At 40.4% G+C, this 25,748-nt stretch overlaps 7 protein-coding genes across 7 annotated transcripts; 4 read left to right on the top strand and 3 right to left on the bottom strand.

The window, feature by feature from the left end:
- Positions 1 to 467: 467 nt before the first annotated feature.
- Positions 468 to 1,507, bottom strand: LOC107266226 (cuticle protein 18.7). Its single transcript, XM_015736503.2, has 2 exons — positions 1,380 to 1,507; positions 468 to 1,221 (listed from the first exon to the last, which is right to left on the bottom strand). The coding sequence occupies exons 1-2, from the start codon at positions 1,389 to 1,391 to the stop codon at positions 568 to 570; spliced, it is 666 nt and encodes a 221-aa protein (XP_015591989.1). The 5' UTR covers positions 1,392 to 1,507; the 3' UTR covers positions 468 to 567.
- Positions 1,508 to 2,913: 1,406 nt separating this feature from the next.
- Positions 2,914 to 3,807, top strand: LOC107266222 (cuticle protein 18.7). Its single transcript, XM_015736499.2, has 2 exons — positions 2,914 to 3,073; positions 3,175 to 3,807. Exons 1-2 carry the CDS (start codon positions 3,062 to 3,064, stop codon positions 3,709 to 3,711), a joined length of 549 nt encoding a protein of 182 aa, XP_015591985.1. The 5' UTR covers positions 2,914 to 3,061; the 3' UTR covers positions 3,712 to 3,807.
- Positions 3,808 to 4,619: 812 nt separating this feature from the next.
- LOC107266221 (cuticle protein 18.7) lies at positions 4,620 to 6,244 on the bottom strand. Its single transcript, XM_025083518.1, has 2 exons — positions 5,469 to 6,244; positions 4,620 to 5,412 (listed from the first exon to the last, which is right to left on the bottom strand). The coding sequence occupies exon 2, from the start codon at positions 5,287 to 5,289 to the stop codon at positions 4,696 to 4,698; it is 594 nt and encodes a 197-aa protein (XP_024939286.1). The 5' UTR covers positions 5,290 to 5,412; positions 5,469 to 6,244; the 3' UTR covers positions 4,620 to 4,695.
- Positions 6,245 to 6,383: 139 nt separating this feature from the next.
- LOC112494140 (sialidase-like) lies at positions 6,384 to 16,706 on the top strand. The gene is made up of 9 exons (XM_025083527.1): positions 6,384 to 6,521; positions 6,647 to 7,197; positions 7,973 to 7,979; positions 9,119 to 9,175; positions 9,260 to 9,783; positions 14,000 to 14,158; positions 14,350 to 14,434; positions 15,283 to 15,988; positions 16,395 to 16,706. Exons 1-9 carry the CDS (start codon positions 6,510 to 6,512, stop codon positions 16,616 to 16,618), a joined length of 2,325 nt encoding a protein of 774 aa, XP_024939295.1. The 5' UTR covers positions 6,384 to 6,509; the 3' UTR covers positions 16,619 to 16,706.
- LOC107266202 (cuticle protein 2) lies at positions 9,050 to 9,889 on the top strand. The gene is made up of 2 exons (XM_025083519.1): positions 9,050 to 9,175; positions 9,260 to 9,889. Exons 1-2 carry the CDS (start codon positions 9,164 to 9,166, stop codon positions 9,785 to 9,787), a joined length of 540 nt encoding a protein of 179 aa, XP_024939287.1. The 5' UTR covers positions 9,050 to 9,163; the 3' UTR covers positions 9,788 to 9,889.
- Positions 16,707 to 19,457: 2,751 nt separating the features above from the next.
- LOC107266201 (pupal cuticle protein) lies at positions 19,458 to 22,645 on the top strand. The gene is made up of 3 exons (XM_025083515.1): positions 19,458 to 20,098; positions 20,889 to 21,215; positions 21,275 to 22,645. Exons 1-3 carry the CDS (start codon positions 20,087 to 20,089, stop codon positions 21,584 to 21,586), a joined length of 651 nt encoding a protein of 216 aa, XP_024939283.1. The 5' UTR covers positions 19,458 to 20,086; the 3' UTR covers positions 21,587 to 22,645.
- A 131-nt stretch (positions 22,646 to 22,776) lies between these two features.
- Positions 22,777 to 24,424, bottom strand: LOC107266223 (pupal cuticle protein). The gene is made up of 3 exons (XM_015736500.2): positions 24,296 to 24,424; positions 23,689 to 23,978; positions 22,777 to 23,601 (listed from the first exon to the last, which is right to left on the bottom strand). The coding sequence occupies exons 1-3, from the start codon at positions 24,305 to 24,307 to the stop codon at positions 23,397 to 23,399; spliced, it is 507 nt and encodes a 168-aa protein (XP_015591986.1). The 5' UTR covers positions 24,308 to 24,424; the 3' UTR covers positions 22,777 to 23,396.
- Between the last annotated feature and the right edge of the window lie 1,324 nt (positions 24,425 to 25,748).

Below are 25,748 nucleotides of genomic sequence, written 5' to 3'. Positions count from 1 at the left end.
ATAATTTTACGATTGACATTTCTCATGTTGCCTACTGTGAGTTTATTATGCTTCTTACGTGGAGACACGTAATAGTCCGCGCAATATTCCCACCATAGTTATGCCTATATTACTGTACGTAAGGACATTTTGGATTATTCGACACAATGGGTCTTTATTGCAGGTGCATAAATTACAGGCTGTTTCAAGTTTTACTATAACGTAAGTCCCTGGCCGTAAATTAAGATTACGTAGAGGGTGTACAATAAGAGATTACCACGTGTGGCAATAATATTTAAATATATTGAGGGTTTTTGTATGAAGCAATTTTTTTTGTTACTATACAAATAACTCTGTTGACGTTTGTGGAACAGAGTTCGAATTTCGACTATTTTGTTCTTACGTAATATAAGGATATATCTTCGGATTCTAAGAATAGGGATTTTTTGGTTGTATAAGGGAATTTTAAGGTCATTGTACTACATAGGTATGTTTGATAAAAGTCTATTACTGCAGAAAAATGGTAAATGAATTCACAAGATACAATCATGATTCGGAAAATGAAGTTGGTCGTTTGGTCACAGCCGTTCACCAGACGGAGACCTGGGGATGAGCAGCGTAAGCAGAGACGACGGGGGCACCATGAGCAGACACGACGTGCGAAACAGCAGGGGCGGAATAAGCAGATACGACAACGGGGGCGGCAGCGTAGTTCTTGGCAGCCTCGTTAGCCAGGGTGATCTTCTCGTTGACGTGGGCAGCAGCGTGCTCGGCCTTGGCTACGGCGACGGCGGGGGTGTCTACGACGCGTCCGTCAACTCCGACGGGGGCACCATGAGCCAGACCCACAACTCCGTGAGCTACAGCCAGGCCACCATGAGCGGCATAAGCCAGAGGGGAGGCTACGGCGCCTGCAGCATAGGCAGAGACGACTCCTGGGGCGGCGACGACGGGAGCAGACACGGCATGAGCAACGGGTGCGGATAGAGCGATGACGTCAGCGGACCTGACAGCCTCGTTAGCCAGGGTGATCTTCTCGTTGACGTGAGCAGCAGCGTGCTCGGCCTTGGCGACTGCGACCTCAGGGGTGTCTACGACGCGACCGTCGACTCCCACGGGTGCACCGGGAACCAGTCTAGCGTAAGCCAAGGGTGCAGCGTAGGCCACTGGACCCACGGAGTGGATTCCGGCGATGCCTCCAGGGCGGGCGAATGCCACGGCGGCGAGGGCAGAGAGAACAACCTGGGGAAAACAATTGTAGGATAATTATTGAGCCGCTAAACTTGAACTGATGAAGTTAAAACATTGTGAATCAATAAATATTAGGATAATCAATATATAATGATTGATATCGTTTAAAAGAATAATTTTTTTTTTTCTTCAACAGAATAGACACTTACGAAGACCTTCATGTCGATTTTTGAATGTAGCGCTGCTGGGATACCAGTACTCGCTAAGGCTGATGATTGCGTTATGTGGTCATGATCTGGTTTCGGACTTATATACCCGATCGATGGACACTCAGAATGGCGGACCACGCCTGCTTTGGACGCTCTATGACATTGGGTATAGTTCAGGAATTCATCTCGTAGCTTCCCGTTAAAAAAAAAGGTTCCAGCAAAAAATTATGTTACGCGTTAACGTGCCTGTCCTTGCCCGGAATTTCTGGGCCCTCGAATATCACAGTGATACTTTATTGAATTCACTGTACACTTAGCACTATCACTGTAGTCTTAGAATCGAAATATTTTCAGGGTATCGTTATATTATGAATATTGCATATATATTATATGCGACATACGGGCAACGTATGTATCGTATACAGGGAATGAAATATTTGAAATATTTTTTTCTATATTTTTTTCAAATTCATTAATCTTACGTAATAGGAGACTCGAGTTACACCATACGTTACTTAGAAATAATATATGTACACAAATATTTTGCATTATTAATAGAAATTTTAGGTATGTTACTAATTCGCTGTTAATTAATATTCGGTGGGCGAAATTCGTGGCCTTCGAATTTAGAACCATTCGTCCCTCGGGTGATGAAGCTGATCTAGATTTTTATATTTAAATCAGAACTTTGATCCATTTGACATCGATAATAATTATTTTTTCTCCTTCTCAATATATTTTTTCAGTTTTTATAGTAACCTTTTTATTGAAATCTTATAAAATTTATTATGAAAATCAGGAAAATTTTATTATCAAAACAGGAAGATCTTTACGTAACGATTTATAAATCAACTTTCCAGAAAAAAATAATGAAATTGTTAAATCACTTTCAACCTGTATCGCAACGCACATCCTGTATGAAAATGACGATCGTATCTTAAAATTACAGCATAATTCGTGGCTCGTGCCAGTAATCGCTCTCAACACATATGATTTCCATAATATTCAATACTATCGTCAATTATCAGCTATCCGATCCACTTCGTATAACATTAGCACGGCTACTTCGTAAATTCTCTTTTTATCTGTCTCTTTTCACTTTTTTCGTTGTACATATCCAACAATGGCAACCACTGTTAATCACAGGTGGAATTCACCTGACCTTGCCATCAGCTAAGAAATACATAAAACAACAAAACAATAGATCCTAGTTTAAAAATGGACATTTTTAACCATACTTAAAAAATTAAAAAAAGAAGCTGTTATTACTTATCCCTTGATAAATTAACAGTACAATATCAAGTTATACGTACAAACATAAAATTCACCAAATTCCAATAAAATTGGAATCCTGATATAAATTCATATTAACATAAGCCCATTAATTTATTTTACAGTGCGAAATAAATACAATTTAATAAAATCAGTACACTATGCCGCAAAATAATATAAAAATTCCTTTTATACTAAATTTTTAAAAGAGCCACTTCTCTATTACAGTGACCACTCCTCTGATCACTGGATTACCAATTCCCCCACCACTTGCAATAAACAGGCGTAATGTCAATGTCAGGAACCGTAGCAGGTATATAAACCGTCCAAACATCTAATTCGGCACAACACGTCTAACTAGCGAGTACTGGAATACCAGCAGCGCTATCAAAAAAACAATTCTAATCACCATGAAGTGCTTTGTAAGTGTGAAAATTAAAGTAAAAAAAAAAAAGAAATTGCCTATTAACACAATTTAAAAAAATTTAGACTACACGTGCAATAATAAAATCTTCTTCGACAGATCGTACTCTCCGCCCTCGTCGCCGTCGCTCTCGGTCACCCCAGTGGCCTCCACGGAGTGGCCGTTGGCCATGCTGGACTTCCTCTGGCCTACAGTGCACCAGTAGCCTATGCCCATGTCGTACCCGGTGCACCCATCGGTGCCGATGGTCGCGTCGTAGACACTCCTGAGGTCGCAGTCGCCAAGGCTGAACACGCTGCTGCCCATATCAACGAGAAGGTCACCCTGGCTCATGAAGCTGCCAAGAACCTGGCTGTCTCCCCCGTGGTCGCTGCTTACTCCGCCCCTGTTCTTTCCGGACCCGTTGTTTCTGCCTATTCTTCACCCGTTGTTTCTGCCTATTCTTCACCCGTTGTTTCTGCCCACGTTCCTGCTCTTGCCTACGGTAAAGTTCTTGGACACGGAGCACCCATTGGCATCGACGGAACTGTTGTCGACACTCCTGAGGTCGCTGTCGCCAAGGCTGCCCATTTTGCTGCCCATGCCGAAGCTAAGGCTCGTCTTGGATGGGCCAGTCCAGCCGTCTCCGTCTGGTAGATAAAGCCCATCTACCCATATACTAGACTTTTTTGTTTTTTTTTTAATTTCGAACAATGGATATTTTTACTTGTGAATAAATTTTATATCGAACAATTATTGATATATTAATTACCCGTTTTTACCCCACAAACAATTATTTCAATGGTTCTCCATTTTTTATAGAACATTAACTGTTTTAGGAATATAGTTACTGCTATAGTTACAGTTTATTGAATAATCTTCAGTTGCAAAATTAAGCGCGCGAACCCTAAATGCTCCAGCGACGCTACAACCGAAGGTTGTTCAATAAATTGACTTTTCAATAACTTGAAAATGCCTGAATGGATTTTAGTTTGCAAGGTTTGAAATATTAAGAAGAAAATAAAAGCGCTACATTATCTTATACCAACATAAAATAATGTTCCATTTAGAAAAACATGTAACGTGCCATATTTCGAAATTAAATGAATATTTAAAAAATATTTAGCTGAAAAGTTTACCCTCTTGAAACCATAAAACTTTTGTCTGAAACTTTTTCCCGTATCTTCAATAGTAACGGAAATAATCGAGGTGTGCACTTTCGGTGTCACCCTGTATACTTAGTAAAAATTTAGGTCGTTCCTGGAATCTATTATGATATGTCATATATAATTGTCAATATAACAAATGTCATAGAATCGAGCAATCATTTCACGTGAACTTATCATTATATCTAAAGGAAACAGGTATAAGAAAGTTCAGTGACAAGTCCCAGACCCTATCCGGTATATCAGGAATGCTATCCAAGTTATTTAATCGCAATAACTCCCCCGTATCTTATGACAGGTGTACAGAAAGAAACGAAGTCCCATAAATTTCCTATAAAATCAATGAAAGCCTGGCACATATGACGTAATAGATAACGCAAGAAGTAATAAACAATTGTATACTTGGGATCATTTATTGAATCATAAACATTCATTATACAAGAATCAGATTAGCGAGAGTTCGATTTACCTGAATTTAATAAACAAGTTTGTTAAGAGCAAAGGCTGGTGCACCGGACAAAGTGGAAACGACGGCTGGATTCACGGTTAACAGATCAGCAGACTTTACAGCCTCGTTAGCAAGACTGACTCTCTCGTTAATATGGGCAGCTGCGTGTTCAGCTTTAGCAACAGCAACTTCAGGAGTGTCTACGACGCGTCCGTCTGGACCAACAGGAGCAGCAGGAATGACCCTTGCGTAGGTCAAGGAGCCAGCAACGGAGAGAGGACCTACTGCGACAGTGGGTGTTGAGTAGGTAGCTATGACACCTGGTGCACCTACCACAGGAGTCACGGTTCTTGCAATCGGTGTTGCGTAGGTCAGGACGTCTGCAGATTTGACAACTTCATTCGCCAGGGCGACCCTCTCGTTTACATGAGCTGCAGCATGCTCCGCTTTAGCTACGCTGACTTCAGGTGTGTCCACAACGCGACCGTCTGCGCCCAACGGTGCACCAGGCACTAGACGTGCATAGGTCACAGGCGTGTTGTAGGCTAAGGTTGCACCCAGAATACCAGGTCTCCCCTGGACGGCTGCTGCCATTGCGAAGATGACGACCAGGAATTTCATGATGATCTCTTCTGCGATTTTAAAATTGGGTCTGATCTCGATGACGCCTGATTGTCGCTCACTTGACTTGTAGGATGTCTATGATGACTTCGGTCGAACTGATCTCCTTTTATAGGTCTCCTGCTAATATTGGATATGGATTGTATAATAACATGGTTTTTGGAAAAAATTATATTTACCGATACTCTAGAGACACGACTTGTTGGCGCCAGTGTCTGATCCATATATGTGATGCTGTAGTAGATGAATACTAGAATTGTACTCATGTTCGTGATAGCTCCTTCGCAAGTAAATCTTTATGTAAAATGACCTAACCTCTGATTACGACTGTTGCAGGGCGTTCAGGGTATTCCTATTACACTGACCTAGAAAAAGTTTTCTTCTTTAAAACGTCACTCGATCCCGTTGCCATTTCTCGAGTATTATCACCTTGATTATGTATGCGATAGTCTACGGGATCACTTCTTATTGATTTATTATGACGGATTACAGAACATTACGTGGATAGGTAACGATTTAGTAATCCATTGACGAATGATGAAATTTAACTAGTTGCACTTTATTTAACTTTATTTACATATGTCACGAGGTAAATGAGAGAAAGGATTCCTGTACACAGATATGTATGTATTACGGCATATAAATTTTTTACTGATACTTATCTGCTATTTTCATTATTATTATGCTGAGATGATCTATATAGTAATTGAGGATTATTATTGTGACCGCCGTAAAATAAATACATTTTTTATAACCATTTTGATAATTCAATTATGTTATGCCAAATGCACTAGAAAAATATTAATAGGTATAATGTGTACTAGAATATTTTGTATTATTGATACTTGGGATGAGTAACGTATTTCAATGTTACGTCATAATTGTGTTCATTAGTTGAAAAGTTACTCGAGAGAAACTGACATAAGGAGAATTTTTTGAAACGCAATGCATAAATTACTCTAGATCGGTGAACACCGCGGAAAGTAAATGTCAATGTCAGATATCAGGTTTATTGGGCAGGGTGTGGCCCATCGGGATTGTAACGTACATTCGGATAGACTCAATGTGGAATATATGATTGCTGATCTATGAGAACGTTTAATCGAAGGGGTATATAAGGCCCGGCATCAACTACTGCTGCACATCACAATTCCAATTGCTTTAGCGAGTACTGGTCTCCAGCAGCGCTGAGAAGCTAATCCACATATAACCCCATCATCATGAAGGTCTTCGTAAGTATTTTTATTTTAGATCTACTAAGTGATAAGGAAGCTATTTTTGTTGGGTACGATAGTGATAAGGAAGCTTATCTAAGTCCCGTAATTCGATTGAATATTAAAATTATATTTTACCTCAGGTTGTTCTCTCTGCCCTCGCCGCCGTGGCATTCGCCCGCCCTGGAGGCATCGCCGGAATCCACTCCGTGGGTCCAGTGGCCTACGCTGCACCCTTGGCTTACGCTAGACTGGTTCCCGGTGCACCCGTGGGAGTCGACGGTCGCGTCGTAGACACCCCTGAGGTCGCAGTCGCCAAGGCCGAGCACGCTGCTGCTCACGTCAACGAGAAGATCACCCTGGCTAACGAGGCTGCCAAGAACTACGCTGCCGCCCCCGTTGTCGTATCTGCTTATTCCGCCCCTGCTGTTTCGCACGTCGTGTCTGCTCATGGTGCCCCCGTCGGAGTTGACGGACGCGTCGTAGACACCCCCGCCGTCGCTGTCGCCAAGGCCGAGCACGCTGCTGCCCACGTCAACGAGAAGATCACCCTGGCTAACGAGGCTGTCAAGAACTACGCTGCCGCCCCCGTTGTCGTATCTGCTTATTCCGCCCCTGCTGTTTCGCACGTCGTGTCTGCTCATGGTGCCCCCGTCGTCTCTGCTTACGCTGCTCATCCCCAGGTCTCCGTCTGGTGAACAGCTGTGACCGAATGAATCCACTAAGTCCATAACTACTATAGAAACACATCATAAACCGCTCACGTCTAACTACCACCGCAATGTAATAAATAGATATTCATGGAAATGATAATAGAATCTTTTTAAATTTTTATCATCCAAAATTAAAACCACCCCTTTACCTTGGTCCTATAATATAAACATAGAAATTAATTTAAAAGATAAGTAATAACGATATCTTGCACATTGTGTCGAATATTATATATAGTCCTTCGTGATGATATCACAGAACTTGCGGTCTATGATCCATATAGATCCTGAATCGACCAATATCATTGACGACACTCAGAGATTCTAAGGATCTATCAGATTTCTGGCCGACCATGCAACCTGTTTGGCATATCAAATACTATCAATGACCTTTATGAGTTATGATACTAATTAATAATTATATATTATTTATAACATTTAATTCCAAAAAAACAACTGGTTACGTTACATTGCTCAAATATAATCCAATTTTCAAAAATCATACGAACATTTACAGATGAAAAAGTTTATCCTAAAATCTGCGTCAACCTCCCAGTCTGATATTTTTGAGCGGAAATTTTTTATTGCGCAAATGTGATCTACACATTTGCATTTTTGCAAAAAATAAAATAAAGTCATAACAAGTATTGTTCTTCCTACTTTACAGTAAAGCGCTTATATTAGGAATTCATTAACATTCGAATATCTGTTCGAAACCCAAAATCAAATGACGTACTACATCCTGATGTAACTTTAAAGCAAGACTGTACTGTGCCAGTGATTGATTATGGTCGATTGGTCCTGATAAACAGTACCAAGTTCCACTTATACGTGTATGTATAATGAAAAGAAAACAGCCAAGAAAAAGCTTAGTATCAAATTAGACAGTATTCTCCAGGTAATTGGAACGTGTTAGAGTTTCCAGCTGAATGATCCAGTTTCAATAAACTATACCTATCGATCCACAATAACAGAGTATTGGTCTCCTAATAGGGCATTCATTCAAGAGAACTGTCATTTCGTTAATCAGCTGTGCACAACTAAAACTTTTTTACATAATATCATTTCAAAAGAACCTCCATTGCTGTGACTGCTAAATACGAAAGTACATTTCATTGGCAATGCTTCCTACTCATTGTTACACGGTAAAATGCTTGACCTTGACATCAGAAAAAAATGAAGCAAAAATAAATAATTGAATATTTCCGAAAATTTGATCGATCCAAATAACATCAAATAGCATGATAAATAAATATTGTAAATATTTATTACGGAGTGCTTCTCAACGACGAGAATCATTGAAAGCGTAAGTTGAACTTGACAAAAAGGATTACGAGCCGTGACAATTATTGTCAATTGGACGTTAGATGAGAAATTGGACTGCGTGACCGATTGCAATTTCAGCGTTGGAGCTACCTGCTGAGAGATCGGTAACAGTTGGCACTGGTTTAAAGCGAATAAAAAGATAGGAGAAAAGAATGAAAAAGAGAACAGAAATACTGCGAAAACAGTGGCAAGAGCAGGAATCTAGATTTGACGGCCGACTAGGATGGCGAATTGGGGTACGACAGGGTGAACCAGCAGGACTTGGTCCGGGATAACAAAATTCGTTATCGCGATTGTTGAACTTGATCCATCATGGATACCGTGACTCCGTCTACCGCGTCCTTGATCCCCTTCTTCGAGAGCAAACGAGATCATGCCCCGGCGGGCAGACATTCCGAATTGGTAAACGTCAACTTATGACACACACGAGCTTCCTACGACGTAAATGTCAATGTCGGAAAAAATCGAGTGCGTTAGAGGGGCCCTGCTGATGGCAAAATTAAACGGGAGGGGCCTTACGGCCCATTGGTATAAAAGTCGTAACTCAAGTTCATTCGACATCAAATCATCAATAAACAGCGAGTACTGGATCATCCAGCAGCGCTAAAACCCAATACAGTCATCATGAACGCATTCGTAAGTACCAACCCCTAATCGATGATTGATAACAAAATAAAATCATAAAAAGTTCAAGGATAATAATATCATCGATTTTCACAGATCGCCTTCTCCGCCCTCCTCGCCGTGGCCAGTGCCGGCTACCTGAGCGCACCAGTGTCCTACGCAGGTCACTACGGAGCTGCAGCACCCCTAGGTCACGACGGTACTGTAGTGGACACTCCTGAGGTTGCTCAGGCCAAAGCTGCCCACTTTGCCGAATACGCCAGGGCTGCTGCCGCTGCTGCTGCTTCCGGACCTGTCGATCATCATGGTGCCTACCCCGTCTACGGAAACCATGGTTACGCTGCTCCTCTTGGACACGACGGACGCGTCGTAGAGACCCCTGAGGTCGCTCACGCCAGGGCTGCTCATCTTGCTGAACACGCCAAGGCTGCATCTGCCGCTTCGTACGGACCATACAATGGCGCTTACGCATACGCCCCGGCTAATGTTTATGGCGCACATGGTGCTGCTGCCCCTCTTGGACACGACGGCCGCGTCGTCGAGACCCCCGAGGTCGCCCACGCCAAGGCCGCTCACCTTGCCGCTCACGCTGCTGCCGCCTCTCAAGCCGTTCACGCCTGGTGATTCGCTGGTTCTCTCTATTCTGGTTCCTCGATCAACAGACTGATAACGATAGTGTCCACTGTATATACGTGTCTTGCAAATATACACTTTATTCAGATTCTATATGCTTTTTATGTGTCTCCTTTATTCTGATGCTGTTTTAGTTATACTATACCTACGGATCCACCTTCCACTCTATGCTTATATCTATACCGACAGTTCGTGCCCTTTCCAGGAACGAAAGTATAGTGGGCTGAAGTTGCTGATCCGTGAACGATTCGACCGATTGGTATTTTCATGATATTACATTATATAGTACGTGAATCTATTTCAATGTACAACTTCATTTAGATACACGTGATACTTGCATTTCCTTGATGATCATTAGGATTGGTCATAGAATAATTAGACCAGATTGAAATTAGGAATACTTGAAAGTCATTATTATTATTAAGGAATGATTATCATAGTAGAAGCTCCATTTGAGCAATTTATCGTTAAGATCAGACTATATACTTTTCTCTGCTCTAATTATTATTCGTACAACAATTCTTCGAAATTAAGATCGAGTTTCACTCATGTGACGTAAACTAACGTTTCTAATGCTAAGAATTTGATTGGGACATCCGTGGGAAATTGTCTATATCCATGGGTTATATACGTATATACTGTAGGTAAATGTATGCTTGATTAACAAGCATATGTGCCTGTATTATGTTTATGTATTTACACGACCTGTCAAGTTTATATGTGAAATTAATATATGGCAGGCCTCGAGATCAGGGACGATGTCAGATCTAGTTGGAATTTCTTTTAGTACAATCTCACATCCTCTTAATAAGGCTACGTCCCGGAAATTGGATCCCATTTCAAAACAACTCCATTGTATGATAATAGTGTTATCAATGGTATGCACTCTCAAGAATGAAAATCTGTCTGGATATCCTCATCACTTTAAAAAATTTAGTAGTCTCTTATATATCCTTCTGATTGAAGCAACGTTCGCAGAGTTCCAAAGAATTCAAGAATCGTGCATGACGAGCTTCCGTTTCTGTCAATTGTACCGTGTCGATCCGCCACTTTTTGCGGTAAGATAATCGGCCAGTCAGAATTTACCATGAAAAGTGTACAACTTGGTATTCCTCATTCTTTTTATATCACAAGATCAATAAGGGAATCCAATTGATGAAACAAAATTCTTTGCACTAGTAACGTGAATTGAAATGTTTAGTCTGCACCTTAGCCACCGTGGCGCTGGAAGCGGTATCATAGATGGCGTTGACTCTCCCGTACGAACTCAACGAATTCCAGCAAGTACTATTTAACTGCGATGTTAATTCTTCGTGCGCGGCATGAAATTCCGAAATTCCACCAGAGGCCTCGGTTCTTGCCGCCATAATTGTTTCGGCAACTAGGTGTGCAAATAGAAATGCGCCAGCCCGACGGATTACGTGCCTCACGTATTTTTCTGCATGACTCAACGAAACTCTCGCGTAATGGAGTTTTGTTGCGTTTAAAACAAAATAATTTATCACACGCAGCGACATAAATCTACTGTTATGACAGTGCGCCAGTGTACCTAACCTATGCTATGTAACTACATAACTAAATTCTCCAACAACAAAGCAAGCAGACTTTTTGTTCCGTTTTGTACTAGGGTAACGGTAAGTACGACGCTTCTTTTTCCTCTTTTTTTAGTTAAATTTTTATTCCCTTATCGTCTCCACTTCCGCCTCATATCTTTCTCCATAATTTTACTTTTTATAAGAGAATAATCTGACACACGTCAAGGAACTTGTTTCTTTATCCGACTTTGGGAACTTTTTATCCAGCGGATGAGCGAGTGCACGGTATTATTTACGTAAGTTACGTTTTTGGTGAATCTTGGATAACATTGCTCTTGTAATAACGAATCAAGTTCCCCCGCTGTCAGAATATTTTTACCGAATTTTTTAATTATCGTTTCGGTGTAAAGAAAATTTGGGCATAACACTCGTTTCGTTCAATCAAATGCTTTTCGACTGCTGCGGTGAATTTCGATTTCCGTGCTCTTATAATATTTCTTAGTGAACTAAGAAATTTCATAAATATCCGCAAAAAGTTTTCACGATTTTTATTACCCTCGTAATTATACCCCTCTGATTTCAGCTCTCGGAATTTTTCATAAACAATGATTTTCCGGTATGCGCCATGGCGACTGCACACTAAACAGATTGTCGTAAAGCAAATTCAATTGGTATTATACAAAATTTGCATTTTTATAAATATAATCAAAACTTTCGCGTCTACATCTTCTTAGAGACAGGAATTACGGAAAAGAGCAACTGTGTTTATCCCGTGTTATCAGGTGAGAAATCATTCAAATATTAATTTATTATACAATTAGTTTCATAGAGGAGTGAATGGCGATAACGTAACCGTAAAGGTTTTGTCTGTTTTACCTCTCGTCGGCTCTCTCGATGAGAAAATCTGCAAAAACCCATAGACTTTCTAACGTTGCCTACACGAGACTCTCAAGATTTTCGAACGTTTCGCGCGTCCGGTGGCAGGTGCCAATAAGCGACATATAAACGTTTGCAAATGAGTCATATAAAAGAAATAGGACAAAATCGTAAAGTATAAAAAAAATTTGATTTTCTCTACAAATGATGCAACAGTGACAGAATAATAAAAAACTCAAAATCACCAAAAATTTATTGACTAACAATCATCGATTATCATCCCCAAACCATCAAACCCAATAAATAAGTCTGCTAAGATTATCGATCCAAAAATTTGTCTCGTTTCAACTGTATCCATAAACAATTTAAAAAATCATAAACGTATCGAGACACAGAATTCTAATGTAACTTAGCAAGAAAATAAACGGCTTTCCCTAGTGAACTATTAAGAAATATGTATGATTGAAATAAAGATCCAGGAGAAACGGAGAAACGAAGTGTCGATGTCCAAGTCCAAATGACGAAAAATCGTGAGTGAAATATCAATGGTATGCCGTGACTCATTGATTAAGAAATACAAATCAATCGGATGATTAAAAATTATTGGACAAGCCTTACTCTACTCACGCTTCAATCATTTTTATTAAGATTCAAAGAATTTTCAATGAGAAATCAATCGTCGTCGATTCATAATTACAAATCACTTTAACAATACGTATTACAAGCTATTAAGCAAACGATCATCGACCGAGAAAGAATCGACACTGAACTTCGCAATTTTCAAAGAAAGTGCCCCGGGGGACACTTTTTCCCCCTCAACTTACGTTACACAGACAATTGGCAACCAGCCTTAATTATCGACTCTCGAAGAATTCCTCCCAGCAATAAAAAAAAAAACGTTACCCAATTACATTGTAGATTAGCCTTAATTGTATTACCGCATCGAATTATCTATACGCCTCGAGAATATAGCTTCGCTGCTCCACTATACATATACCGTGCATGGACTATATACCTAGAGTACAAACAAAGAGAATTCTCATGAGAACGTATAACCAAGATATCTATATCTATATATACCTATAAGATGCATTCGAGTATCATGAAACTGGGTGGTCGGTAGTTCGTACCTCGACCAAGTCCTTGCACTTTAAGTGTTAAACCAGGCGTATGCGCTATAGGAATGCATTCCCTTGCTGCAGTCCGGCTGTCCTTCGACCAATGGTACCCAAGAATAATTCCAGGATCGATAGACACTTAGAACCGGAGACTCAACGAATCTCAATTATCATTAGCCGCAAATACTTTCTCAGGTTATAAAAGCAGTATGACTATTTACTGGCTATATGCACCGCTGTGCTAATGAATTCATCAATCTCGTACCTAATGACTAATTTACATGATCATACGGGACATTAATTGAAGTCGTCAAACCCAGCTGCAATCGTTAAGTCACCCATAGATTCTGTGCAACACGTGTGGCTCACGTGACAAACTTAAGGGGGATCAGGTCACGTGTTAAAATTATGGAATAAAAATTCAATCTGGTCCCATTCACAAACATATATCCGGTACAGATAAGATCATTGAATGGTAGACAATATTGAATATTCTTAAACGTGGGCTTTTGTTTGTCATTTATATCCGCATTGATTTATTAATTATCCATGAATCGTCGACATTTCCTACTTCCTGGACCGTATTCGGATTTTCATTGAATTTCATTAATTAGATTGGCTCTTATCATCTGCCTATTTGATTAAACAATCCTTTGTTATCGTGGATTTTATAGGGGTCTGGTACGGGTCTGCCATACGAGTCCCATTCGTGTTCACCCTGGGGGCATTGGCGAGGCAAGTCCGAGGGTCAACAGGGTCCCGGAGGCTCGACAATGGCTGCTATCAAATGTCAAGGTCACGAGGCCATTGAAACGAATAGTCGGCAGGGCGCGGTCCGTTAGCGTCCTCTCCATAAGGAACAGATCTTACCTTACCAGGGTGGTTCGAAAGAAGGGGAATTATTCTTAGGGGCTAGAAGGTGGGACCAATCGAGTAGAGGGGCCCGTGAGACTGAGGGGCACGGAGTAGAAACGGCGGACCACTATAAGAGGTACTGTCACCGTACCCCAGGAACATAAACGAACCCTGGTGCAAAGAGAACGGAGCACATAGCGAGTACTGGTTCTCTCAGCAGCGCTAACCTAACAACACACAACATGAATCGTCTGGTGAGTCTTGTACAGAGTTGCGATATCCTTGTTGAACCTAATCTGTGCCATTCTTATCGGAATAATCCATACGCATAAATAAAGACTGAATAGAGGATACAATGATATAAATAAAATGAGGAATCAGGGGCAAATGAGGGGAATGAGGGGTCTGATCGAGGCATATTGATTTTTACTAATCATAGTTATTGGGGAAAAAATTGAAAAAGTTTAAGAAAAGTGTAAAAAGATTGAGTATATTTAATCTTAAATGATGTAAACGATAAATTATGGCTGATAAAAATAAATATAGGGGAAATTCAAATGAATAAAATTTAATGCAGCTGGTACTAATAGAGGATTGGGTCTAGGGTTATTTTCTAGTGAGGCAATAATTCTACTACCCACGTAATCATATTTAAATGTCATGTTATCCTGTCAGACAAAGGATTGGCTTTAAGTTTGTAGAAGGAATTGAAATCAGTTCTATCAAAGTTGTTATACATTTAATAGTCATCGGGCGGTGGTTTGGTGTTATCAGAGATCGAACAAGTGGGCAGTTGGTAACGTCTAGGCGACCATTTACGGTCAGTCTTTAAGGTGACTCAATAAGAAACATTGGTCCTGGTCGCCTTGAGGTGTCACGCAACTTTGAGACTGTCCACGAGACTGTGGAAAAATAGGAATTCAGATCGATTATGTAATTTATGATATACCACGTAGTCAAAATGTGGAAGGTCACAAATTCAAAAAGTACTAATAAACCAAAGTGCCACTACCAAAATCCCAATGAACGTATGTCCAATTTGCTCGGTTTCGCAATGGGCCAGATATGTTTATTTAAAAACATTTTTTTTCATAATCCATAGATCATTGTCCTGGCCCTCGTGGCAGCCTCCAAGGCCGGATATTTGGGTTCCCCCTCGGCTCATCCATCTGCCGGATACGCCGAACCTTCGGGTCCAATTCATCAGCAGCAAAGATTTGGCCCGCCGGCGCCAGTCGGTCAGGACGGAAATGTAATCGACACACCGGAAGTTGCTCAGGCGAAGGCCGCCCACTTTGCGGAATTCGCGAGGGCCGCCGCACGCGCTGCCGAGGAGAAGGCGCAGCAGAACGCATACGCACCCCAGGGCCATGGACCCAGCTCTGGCTACTCTGCACCTTCCAGCTACTCCGCTCCCTCTGGCTACTCTGCTCCCTCTAGCTACTCTGCTCCTTCTTACGCATCCCCTAGCCCTGCTCCCTATGCTCGTCAAGGATATGCTGCTCCTGCTCCAGCACGCTCCCCGATCTATGCACCCTCTAATTCCGCCCCTGCTCACGTCTCTGCACCAGTCTACTCCGCACCTCAGCAGCACTACCAACCTCAGGGTAGTTACTCTTCACCAAAGAGCTACAATGCTCCTGGCTCCAAGGCACCCTTCGTACCTGCACCCCTTGCTGAAGACGGTACTGTAATTGATACTCCTGAAGTTGCTGCCCTCAAGGCTTCTCGTCTTGCTGAACTTGCTGAGGCTGAGGCTCGCGCTTATAAATACGGAGGATCCGAAGAATACTCTGGTCAGGGTCAAGGTAGGTAGTATCTGAACACTATATGCATCTTCAGAATATGAGGTACTAGGATGATACGTTTGTGGGATGATACCTGAAAGATTATGACAAATGTTAGCTAGGTCAGGATCAAACAAGATACATATATACATAATGAGTTCTGGTTCTCAGATTAGTTCTTAAGAACTACCGATCACTTGATTACTCAAGGAAAGAAACCGGTTAGGTCTTTCAGAGTCAAGTAAGAGAAACCGAACATGATTTATCTGGTGAGACCTTCGATGAGACTTTATAATAAGCTTGATTACCTATTAGAGTCCAAATTAATTATCGCACGTTATCTATCCACATGTCCATGTCGATATGTTTTTACTGACTTTTTTCCTGCCTTGTCGAATTGTTAATTTATTCATTCTTTTTCTTTCAGCCTACGACGCTCCCCAGGCTCATGCTCCTGCTCAGTACGTAAATTCTGCACCAGCCCAGTACGGCCCATCGGCGCCAGCTGCTCGTAGCTACTCTGCCCCCAGTGTTGGTGCCTACGGTGGCGCACCTCAGAATTACGGCAGCCCTGCTCAACTCGCTGAGAAGTCGTATCAACCTTCTCCAGCTTACCAGCCTCACAATTATCAAGCTCAGCCTCATTGGTAGGAACCTACTGAGCTGACCTCCTGACCTACGATTTGGAACCTTTGTAAATAAAATAGGACAATAAATTGTTTTCTACGAATATCATCAATCTTACGTCATAATCGATTTTACTAATACTACAAACCAATCACGGTTCATTCACTTGCAACTAATAGTCGAAGAAAGTTATTCCAACAATGAACTTTAATGAAATTTCAAATGATTCTACAATGATGATTGACCCCAACTAGTCAGCCAAACCCATTAGTCATTATTTGTTCTGAATAGTAATTATTACAAAACGAGAAAAATGTATCAAGTACCAATCAAATTAATTAATTCTTTATAATTAAACTAAATCGGTCTAATCCTAAGTTTTGAATACAACAAAGAAATATATTCAGAACAACATATCAATACAGTCTCTACTAGTTACGTATCAATACATTTTTAGCGAGTGACCAAAAGAATGAGAAACAGTCGGTACCAATCAAACCAAGTGATCTATCTATCAAGATCTATGGACCCTGCTACCGATCAAAACTCTTAGTTACACAACCATTGACAGAATACAAGATTTTCTATTAATTTTTTTTTCCTCCCACATCATTCTCCCTCTTCGTATTTAATCTACGCTCACTCAAAGTTACTACAAAAGACCGATTAACCATTTGCTACCATGAAAAGGTTAGTTTACACAAGATTTATGTAACCGCGTGGTCCGCGCCTGTATAAATAGATCTCCGTCAGTCTGTCAATCTCTGTCGCCAGTAGATCATAGAAACCAGCATTGTTTGCTATATTTTTCCTAGTGACTAAACCGCGCATGCGCGTGTCTAGCTACATAACAAATCCAACAGTCTCGCTGTACTATAGTAACGGTCATAAACCACAAGTTAGCCTATATCCGATTTTACCGGTGATTGCGGCAAATTGTAACTCAAGAGATCACAATGGTTACCAGACGTTTTCACCGCGTACAGCACGGTACGGCGTAATTTGTCAAGATTTCTCATTGCACTATAAAAGGACAGATCGATGACCGGAAGTTCCTATGACAATGATCCAAGAATTATTTCCCGAATGATGAAAGTTCATACTGATCGATCAAGATTAATAAAACAAAAATATATGTGGATAAATTTTGCTCATTTAATTATACTAGATATATATATTTACTTTTACTTGCACGTGTCCAATCCTTTGGGTTAAACATAATCAAACTGAGGGATCAATCTTACGTCATAGGTCAAATAAGCCAACGTGAGAAGAATTCCGGAGAACGGAACAGTACCAATCCGCGTCATTGGGTGCAGATGAAATTGCTCTGTTCGAAAGGTAAGAAACTGCAAGAAGTGCATGTGCATCTGTGCACTTATTTTTTATCTGTGTACGGTAATGACTAAGTGAGATTTCAATATCGATCCTAACCTATCATATTGATCATTGATCTTGAAAGACTAAGAAGCTCTACCTTACGGGCGTCGGGACGCTTTACGTCTTTTTACTTTTGTTTTTTCTGATTTCACTTCTTTTATCTCTGCGCACGCGCATCTTAACTTTTAAATAATCGCGGCTGTCTTACGGATTACGTATTGAGTTACGGTGCCGTACAAGTTGCGCAATTTTACTGTCAACGCGATCGGTCAATTGGCTTTAAATCAGATACGTGTTAACTCGGCTGGTAAGACAGTGCAGTGACAGTGACATTAATATAGATTGTTTTATCTTGACAACTTCAGGACGATACTCAAGCGATCAACCTTTTTTTGACTTTTTAATAATGTCGGCATACTCTTTTTTTTTCATAGTTTTTCGAATGAGTATTATCCCATCTATGGGTAGTCAAAGATCGATTGATTATTAACAAATATTGATTTTAGGATTTTTGGGAAAATTTCGGATCTACCACTTGAATTTGAATAATTGGTCAAAAGTGCAGCCATACGTGAAAACAAGATCGTTCGATTACATCGATTACATCGAAAAATTGTTCGTTAAAAAAAATTCACGTCGGACATTTACGTCATGGGTCGCTTAGCACGCGTGCCAGTGTGTCGTAATTCGTATAAGTTGCTAAGAAAGCCGAGAAGTTGCGTCAAAATGCGTTCACGCACCATGACCCACCCGTAGTCACGATCGACTTCTACTCTAATTCCTTGATCTTCTGTCTATTTTTTTAGAACTTATATTCACTCTTGTGTTACTTTCTTGTTCCTCTTCTTTAATTTCGTGTCCTACCTTCTCTCTTTCTTGAACACTTAATAACGTAGCGCCCCGATGACTCGGTGCGTGTGTGTATATACATATTGTCGTCATTAAAAATTTCCTTTTATTTCGTAAAAGCTCGCATTAGCATTTATATCCCTCGAATTAACATTGGTATCTAATAATCTTTATGAAATTCTAACATGACTTCATAACGAAAAAAAAATGTAGCAAATAATGGCGGTAATTAATTAAATATGCATTTCTCAAGAGTAACCCCAAGCAGAGTTCTCGTAAATATCTCATAATAAAATTTCTTATTTTTATTTTTTTAATTGTCAAATTTCTCGGGTAATGTTCACTGTCGGTCATTCGACACGCGAATGACACTCGCACTGTTGTCGTCCACCTAATAAATGTCTTATAACGTTACAACGGTGGTACCTCGCGAAAGCCAGAATCGCAGTAGAAAGAAAACCACCTTGGGCAGCCGCCATGATATATGGCTTTAGTCGTCCGTGAATCATACGTGTTTTGAGACCACATAAAAAAAATAATTTTACACTATCTAACGGTGCTCGTTGCACCGTTCCTTTGCGGTCGATCTGTAAACAAATATACATATATATACCTCAGAAAAAACCGCAAGTATCAAATCGTGTGCATAGTGCTCGAAGTCAATAATAAGTGTTTCCATATTTTAGAATTTAGATCAGTAAAAAAATTGCAGCGATTAAAAAAAAAACTAACGATTTGACATAACCTCAAACTTAAGCACGGCACGTGGTGTGGAAATATTCTCACGTCGAATTTACAGAGTTATCCCATGGATTATACGATTCGCCAAGAATACCCTGACCTTTCAATGTTTCTCACGGTCTCTCCCTTTGGGAAAAAAAATTTTATATCTTATGGAACCCTTGCCGAGGGATCGCGAATTGGAAAGGTGGCAGAATGCTCTAGGATCTGGGCGAATATGTAATGCGAGACGACCGACGACGCCCCAACGCCCAACGTACAGAATCTTCGGCGCTCGCGGGCATCGCCCGTTGTACAAATTTCCCAAATGGTCGATAGATTTTCCCTGCAATTATTCCACACGGCACGTGCTTACTCAGTCATTAGTATACTGGGCAATTAAAGTATTTTTCTGGGCGTGGCGGGAACCACACTGATGGGTGACGAGTGGTGCAAGACCCTATAAAAGCAGCGTTCTCCGGTTCTCCAGGCGCACTTCTACCCACAAGGTTTTCTCGTCGGTGGTGTCTCAGCAAAACGGCCATGAGGCTATTCGTAAGTGCGCCTTTACGAATGAAAAGTTCAATTTTTTCGAAATTATTATCGTGGGTGGACGTTAGAATTTCTACCTACTTAAACACGACAAAATTAACGAGCATCGTGTAAATCTAAGTTGTCTTGCTCGTGAATGAAAGAAAACGAAAAAAGAATACAAGTTACACGTACATGACAAAAAATTAGTATGATAAATTAAAAATTATTCTTTCACATTAAGTGATTAAAACGTGAAGACAGAAATATTCAGTGCTGACTGATAGGAGAAAATTTACTCAAAATTGCAAACTATGCCTGATTTTTCTTTTTTTATTTGGCGAAACACTAGTTTCTTACCTGAGTTCATCATTTGAAAAAATTCATGTCGGCTGTCTTTCAAATTTAATGTGCATCTTGAAAAAAAAAATTTATAAAAATAAAAATATGTTTTACCATATCCATCATCATTGCTGTCATTCACAGTGTATAATAATTATTACGTTCGATTTGGATCCCACGTACACCGGTGATTAAACGCATTCACAATTGCACCAGCATAAAGCACCTGTCCATATTGAGACGCGTAGGATATACCGTATTTTCACTCAACAGAATCATCTGTTATTCACGCAAAAGGAAATCAAGTGAAACCACATAAATATCTTGTCACTTCTCCATTTATAGAAAACTCGGGAAGACCGGCTTGTGAACTACTTAATAAAACCCAGTCTCACCAGAGATCCATTACCGATCATGTACTTGATCACAAATAAATATCAAGCAATGATAAATCGATTGAACATTTCCATAGATCATCCTGTCGCTTACGGCTGCATTGGCAGTAACAGAAGGAAAGTACCAACTAGCCCACGTTTACGGCTATCAGGGCCCAGCAGCGCCGTTGGCGCATGACGGAAGAGTCATCGATACACCGGAAGTGACACAGGCACGAGCTGCGCATCTTGCTGCGCACGCACAAGCTGCGGCTAGAGTCAGTCACAAATACGAACCTTATAACGAACTTTACCTGGAGGAAGAACCGTATGAGAGTTCATGGTCGAACGTTCCTGTTCCTCGTGGATATCACGGTCCGTTGGCGCCACTGGCTCATGATGGCCGAGTCATCGACACACCTGAGGTATTAAAGATAAAAATCATTTATAAATAAAGAAATCAACATTTTTTTACTTATCACAGGTTCAACATGCCAAAGCTGCCCATCTAGCAGCCCACGCTAAAGAAGCTGCTAAAGCTGTACAATACGGATATGATAATGCTGTTTATCCGGAACCTAGTGGACCCAGTGGACCATCTTACTCACCGCAAATACGCATAGCTTATGCACACGCTGCCCCCGTTGGATATACAGGACCTCTCGCTCCTCTGGGTCATGACGGAAGAGTAATAGACACACCGGAAGTAGCTCATGCCAAAGCCGCTCATCTTCGAGCACATGCGTATGCAACTGCCTTGATGACTGGTCAACATGGTCATCAAAATTATTACTGACTTAAGACATAATCATAAGAAAGCCAACCTATATGAATGTTCGATTGACCCGAGACTCGTTACCGAGTGAAGAATCAAAATAGCTACGAGGCTATAGGAGTATAAGACTTGACCAATCATTCAAGAAATATCATAGAAAAACAAAACACTTATTACCTTCCCTAAGAGTCTCCTTTAATCAAATCCATTTTCGTTTCTACAAAATGACTCTCATTTCCACCAGCACGATGTCTTCTCATCCATTATTTGTATCTATGCGACCGTGTCCTTAATAAATCATATATCGTACTCTAACCTCAAACTGTCAACCACTAAATATTCATGAAATTCATAAATTGCCTTTCTTCCCTCGGTAATCACACGGTGATTCACTCTCAGTTTCTAACCTCTCTTTGAACTCGTGTCACGCAGTTGATTTTCGTTCCATTGTGATCGCGTCATTGATTACGATGCATTCATTCCGGCAAACTGTGCCAGTTACGATGCTGCCTTGTAGATAGGTAACTAGGTACTTAGGTGGGTAGGTAGATACTCGAGTAGGCGTTGCCAATGAGAAATCGAAAGGAAGAGCACTCCCAGACAGTACTTTGACTACATCACGTAATAGAATGGAAAGAAGAATTCATGGCATTCACCAGAATTCACGTTTTGCCAAGTAAAGGGCAAATATCACTGTCAACAATAGAATCGCTTACACTGATCATATGAAACTTCCACGGTACTAATTGTAATGGCAATTACACTGATTCTAACATTGTATAATTATATACCGGCACGCTTATCTGCATACGTATGTATATAATACAGTCACAATTATATACCCGTGACACGAATTGAATCAACATCACGGAATAAATACCGGTGAAAATGAACACGTTGTATTGGAACTCTTAGTACTCGGTTTGGCCACCCCTTGCATATTGTCGCATTCTTCGTCAAGCATGGCCAATCACGTCCTTGCGCACCATTCAAGCTGTCGTCTGTGACGCAGAACGAGATTAGACTGGTTTGACTGTGAGTCTGTGATAATGAATTATTATAGGATTGATATTCAAATGAATACGGACATATATAGTGACCTATGACCTGGTCAATGAAAATATTTTATATAATAGAAAGGCGAGGTTAGAGGAGAGATTACTAAGGATATAATGTAGAATGGAATTATCGTATGATAAATAAAGAGAAAATTTCAGTCGGCAGCGTATAGAGCGGTTTATTTTATTTCTGATAAAATATGTATTTTCCTTTGCGTATATATGTATATATTTTATGCATTTTCTATTTTCTATTATGGAAAGAAATGTGGAAATGCATTATGGAATAGGTTGGTATAACTATTCGACTTGTTATAGCGTGCTTATATAATATGGTATAAGTAACGTAATTAGGTAGAGATCCATGAAATAAGATTTGATAGCTCATTGGTCGAGAATTCTAAACCAAGTAAAACGAGTTAGCACGTTGGTATCTGTGGGACAATCTGTGTAATAAATTAAAAATTTTTTTTTTGTTTCCGTATTGGGTCGATTGTTCGTTGCGTATTTGTATGTGGTGGTATGCGTGGCAGTGTTGTTAAAAATAGTATGTCGTTCATGGCCAACACGTGAAAAAGAAACTCGTTACATATTTAAGGGATAGAGAGAAAGAGTAATTCTTTATAAGATCAATCTAGTCTTCCGTTAGAGGTAGATATGTGAATTTTTATGTTACGAAAGATCTAGATGAAGATCCAATTATATGATTATTATTCCGCAGATTAATATTCATTAAGGACTCCTCGATCAATGGCTATGGCCGATTCAATCATTTAGTATTGATTGTGAGCAGGATTCCAGCCACCGTTCCAGCTTCCACCGTAACCGGGATTCCAGGATGCTGGACCAGGTTCAGCAGGTCCTGAGGGAACACGTTGGGCTTCTGCATTGTAAAGTGAGAAGTGCACTGCCTTTGCCTGCTGGACTTCCGCAGTATCAACTACACGACCATCCGGTCCAAGTGGAGCTGGTGGTCCACTGAAATAAAAATTTTGTTATACAGGTAAGATCAAGTTTTTTAATTTAATTTTGATATCGCATTATACACAGTATCTAATTTTCGACCTGTAGTGAGGAATGTAGTTAGCCGCAGCATAAGCACCGTCGGGACCAGCATAACCTCCTGCGGGACCAGGACCACCATAACCACCAGGTACCTTAGGAGCCCGAGCATTAGCCTCTGCCAAAGCTGCCAGATGAGCAGATTTCAACTGAGCGACTTCCGGTGTGTCCACCACTCGTCCATCCGGTCCCAGAGGAGCAGGTGGACCACCAGGATGACCCCCATAAGCTGCAGGTCCACCATACCATTGTGGAGCCCCTAAGACCACGCTAAGGACAGCAGCTAATATGATCTATGGATCAATGAATAATACATGTGCATAATAATAACCATACAAAACATTAATATATAACAATACATAAAATATCAATAATAAAAGTACAGCCAACTCAATAATCAATTAAAAAAATTAATAAATTCCATCATAAAATTCTCACACAATATATCTATATGTATAATAAATGTCACATAAAATCTTGCTAATAATTTAACAAGTGAAAGTCTCATAATATTTTCTCCTACGTTACGACAAGTCTCTATAAAGCACCCTAAAGCACTTTCACTTCACAGTTTCCGGTAACGAAGAGGATGATGGCACCAAGTACTCACAAGTGCGTTCATGTCGCTCTGTCACGTCTATGACGATCCTGGATTATGGTAGCTGATCTCACAGTGATCCTGATCTTGTTGCACGTTGGTACTGCATGTCTGGTGGTGCAGCGGATCGTCCAATTTATAGGTTGGCTTCTATCGCCAGGATCACCCCACCCGATCGCCACCACACCCAAGAAAATGCTCTCTTTATGCCCTGCCCTGTAACATTTATGTATAATGCAAGTCTACCGGAGTGCCTGTCTTTAATGCAACCATTAATTCTGAATAGGTGTACCAGTATATACATAGCATTGATTAACATTGACATTTCCATCTTGATAATAATTAATACATCGTCTATCCGTTACCATCTAATACAGGAAGTCACCCTGCTGATGATTAGGAATGCAGACTAGATTCATGGTCCATATTAAGAATAATCACTACAAAAAAAAAATCTGGGTCAACCATTAAAAATAGACGCTAACTGATGCGATTTCTTTAAACGAATTCATTACTTGTCATTAAGATCTAATTAATACATGATGAAGATCATTCCTAATGACTGTTACAAATTGTATTAATTTCTTCTCATCAGGATATCCCGGTACCATTTCGAACCACCCAGCCTGTACGAGGTCGTTCTATATGATTTTGTACTTGAGTCGTTCTTCCTACATTTTATCATTGATTTCCGGACGCCCGTTAGATGTGAAATAATTCTAAGCGCCGTTAGGCTATTTCCATTCATGGTTAGGACCTTGACGGGTGCTGCTTTGTGGCAGGAAAACTGCTGATCTCCAACATGATCCAGACAAATTAGCACGATCTTGTGCTAAATGGATTTATACATGTGATTAGATGCATTCTAGTAAAAGTAAACGAACGTGTTTGACTAGTCTGATATAGATATATAATGATTATTAATGGGTTATAGGATCAAAGTCAGTCCTGTGCTTGAATGGATCATGAATAAAGTAACGGAAGCTGATAGAAGAAGAAGTTGGTCCAGAATAATCTTTTATGATAGAAACAAAACAGTGCGGTATTTAAAACTAGCAAGTGTAACTAGTTAGTAACAATAGTTATGTATAACTGTAGTAACTCGACGTCCTGGTTCAGCGACCAGGTCGTGTGTCGTATTGATATAGCGTGAGCACAGTGCGTGTCGTGCACGTTCACAATGCACGAAAGGTGATAAGACAATTTTTAATCGACGATCCCGACAACGTTGCAAACAGATCTTTACGATATTTCATATAGACTTGAAAAATTATCCCTTCAACTAGATTTATCAGTCAACGCACACCTGTATCGCTTAGTCGTATCACGAAAGAATGATAATGTCCTTTCAGGGCCGAGTCTGAAGTAATGAAATCTAGAAAGGTCCTCTATCTCCTGTATCTCCTGTATCTAGGTATGTTAAAGGAATTGCTTATGTGGTACGAAGGTCGATCAATACACGGAG

Source organism: Cephus cinctus, unplaced genomic scaffold (genome assembly GCF_000341935.2).
Source record: "Cephus cinctus unplaced genomic scaffold, Ccin1 Ccin1_scaffold0306, whole genome shotgun sequence".
In the NCBI taxonomy this organism is placed as follows: Eukaryota; Metazoa; Arthropoda; class Insecta; order Hymenoptera; family Cephidae; genus Cephus; species Cephus cinctus.
Note: the sequence above shows the minus strand (reverse complement) of the source record. Positions and strands in the feature narration are given on the sequence as shown.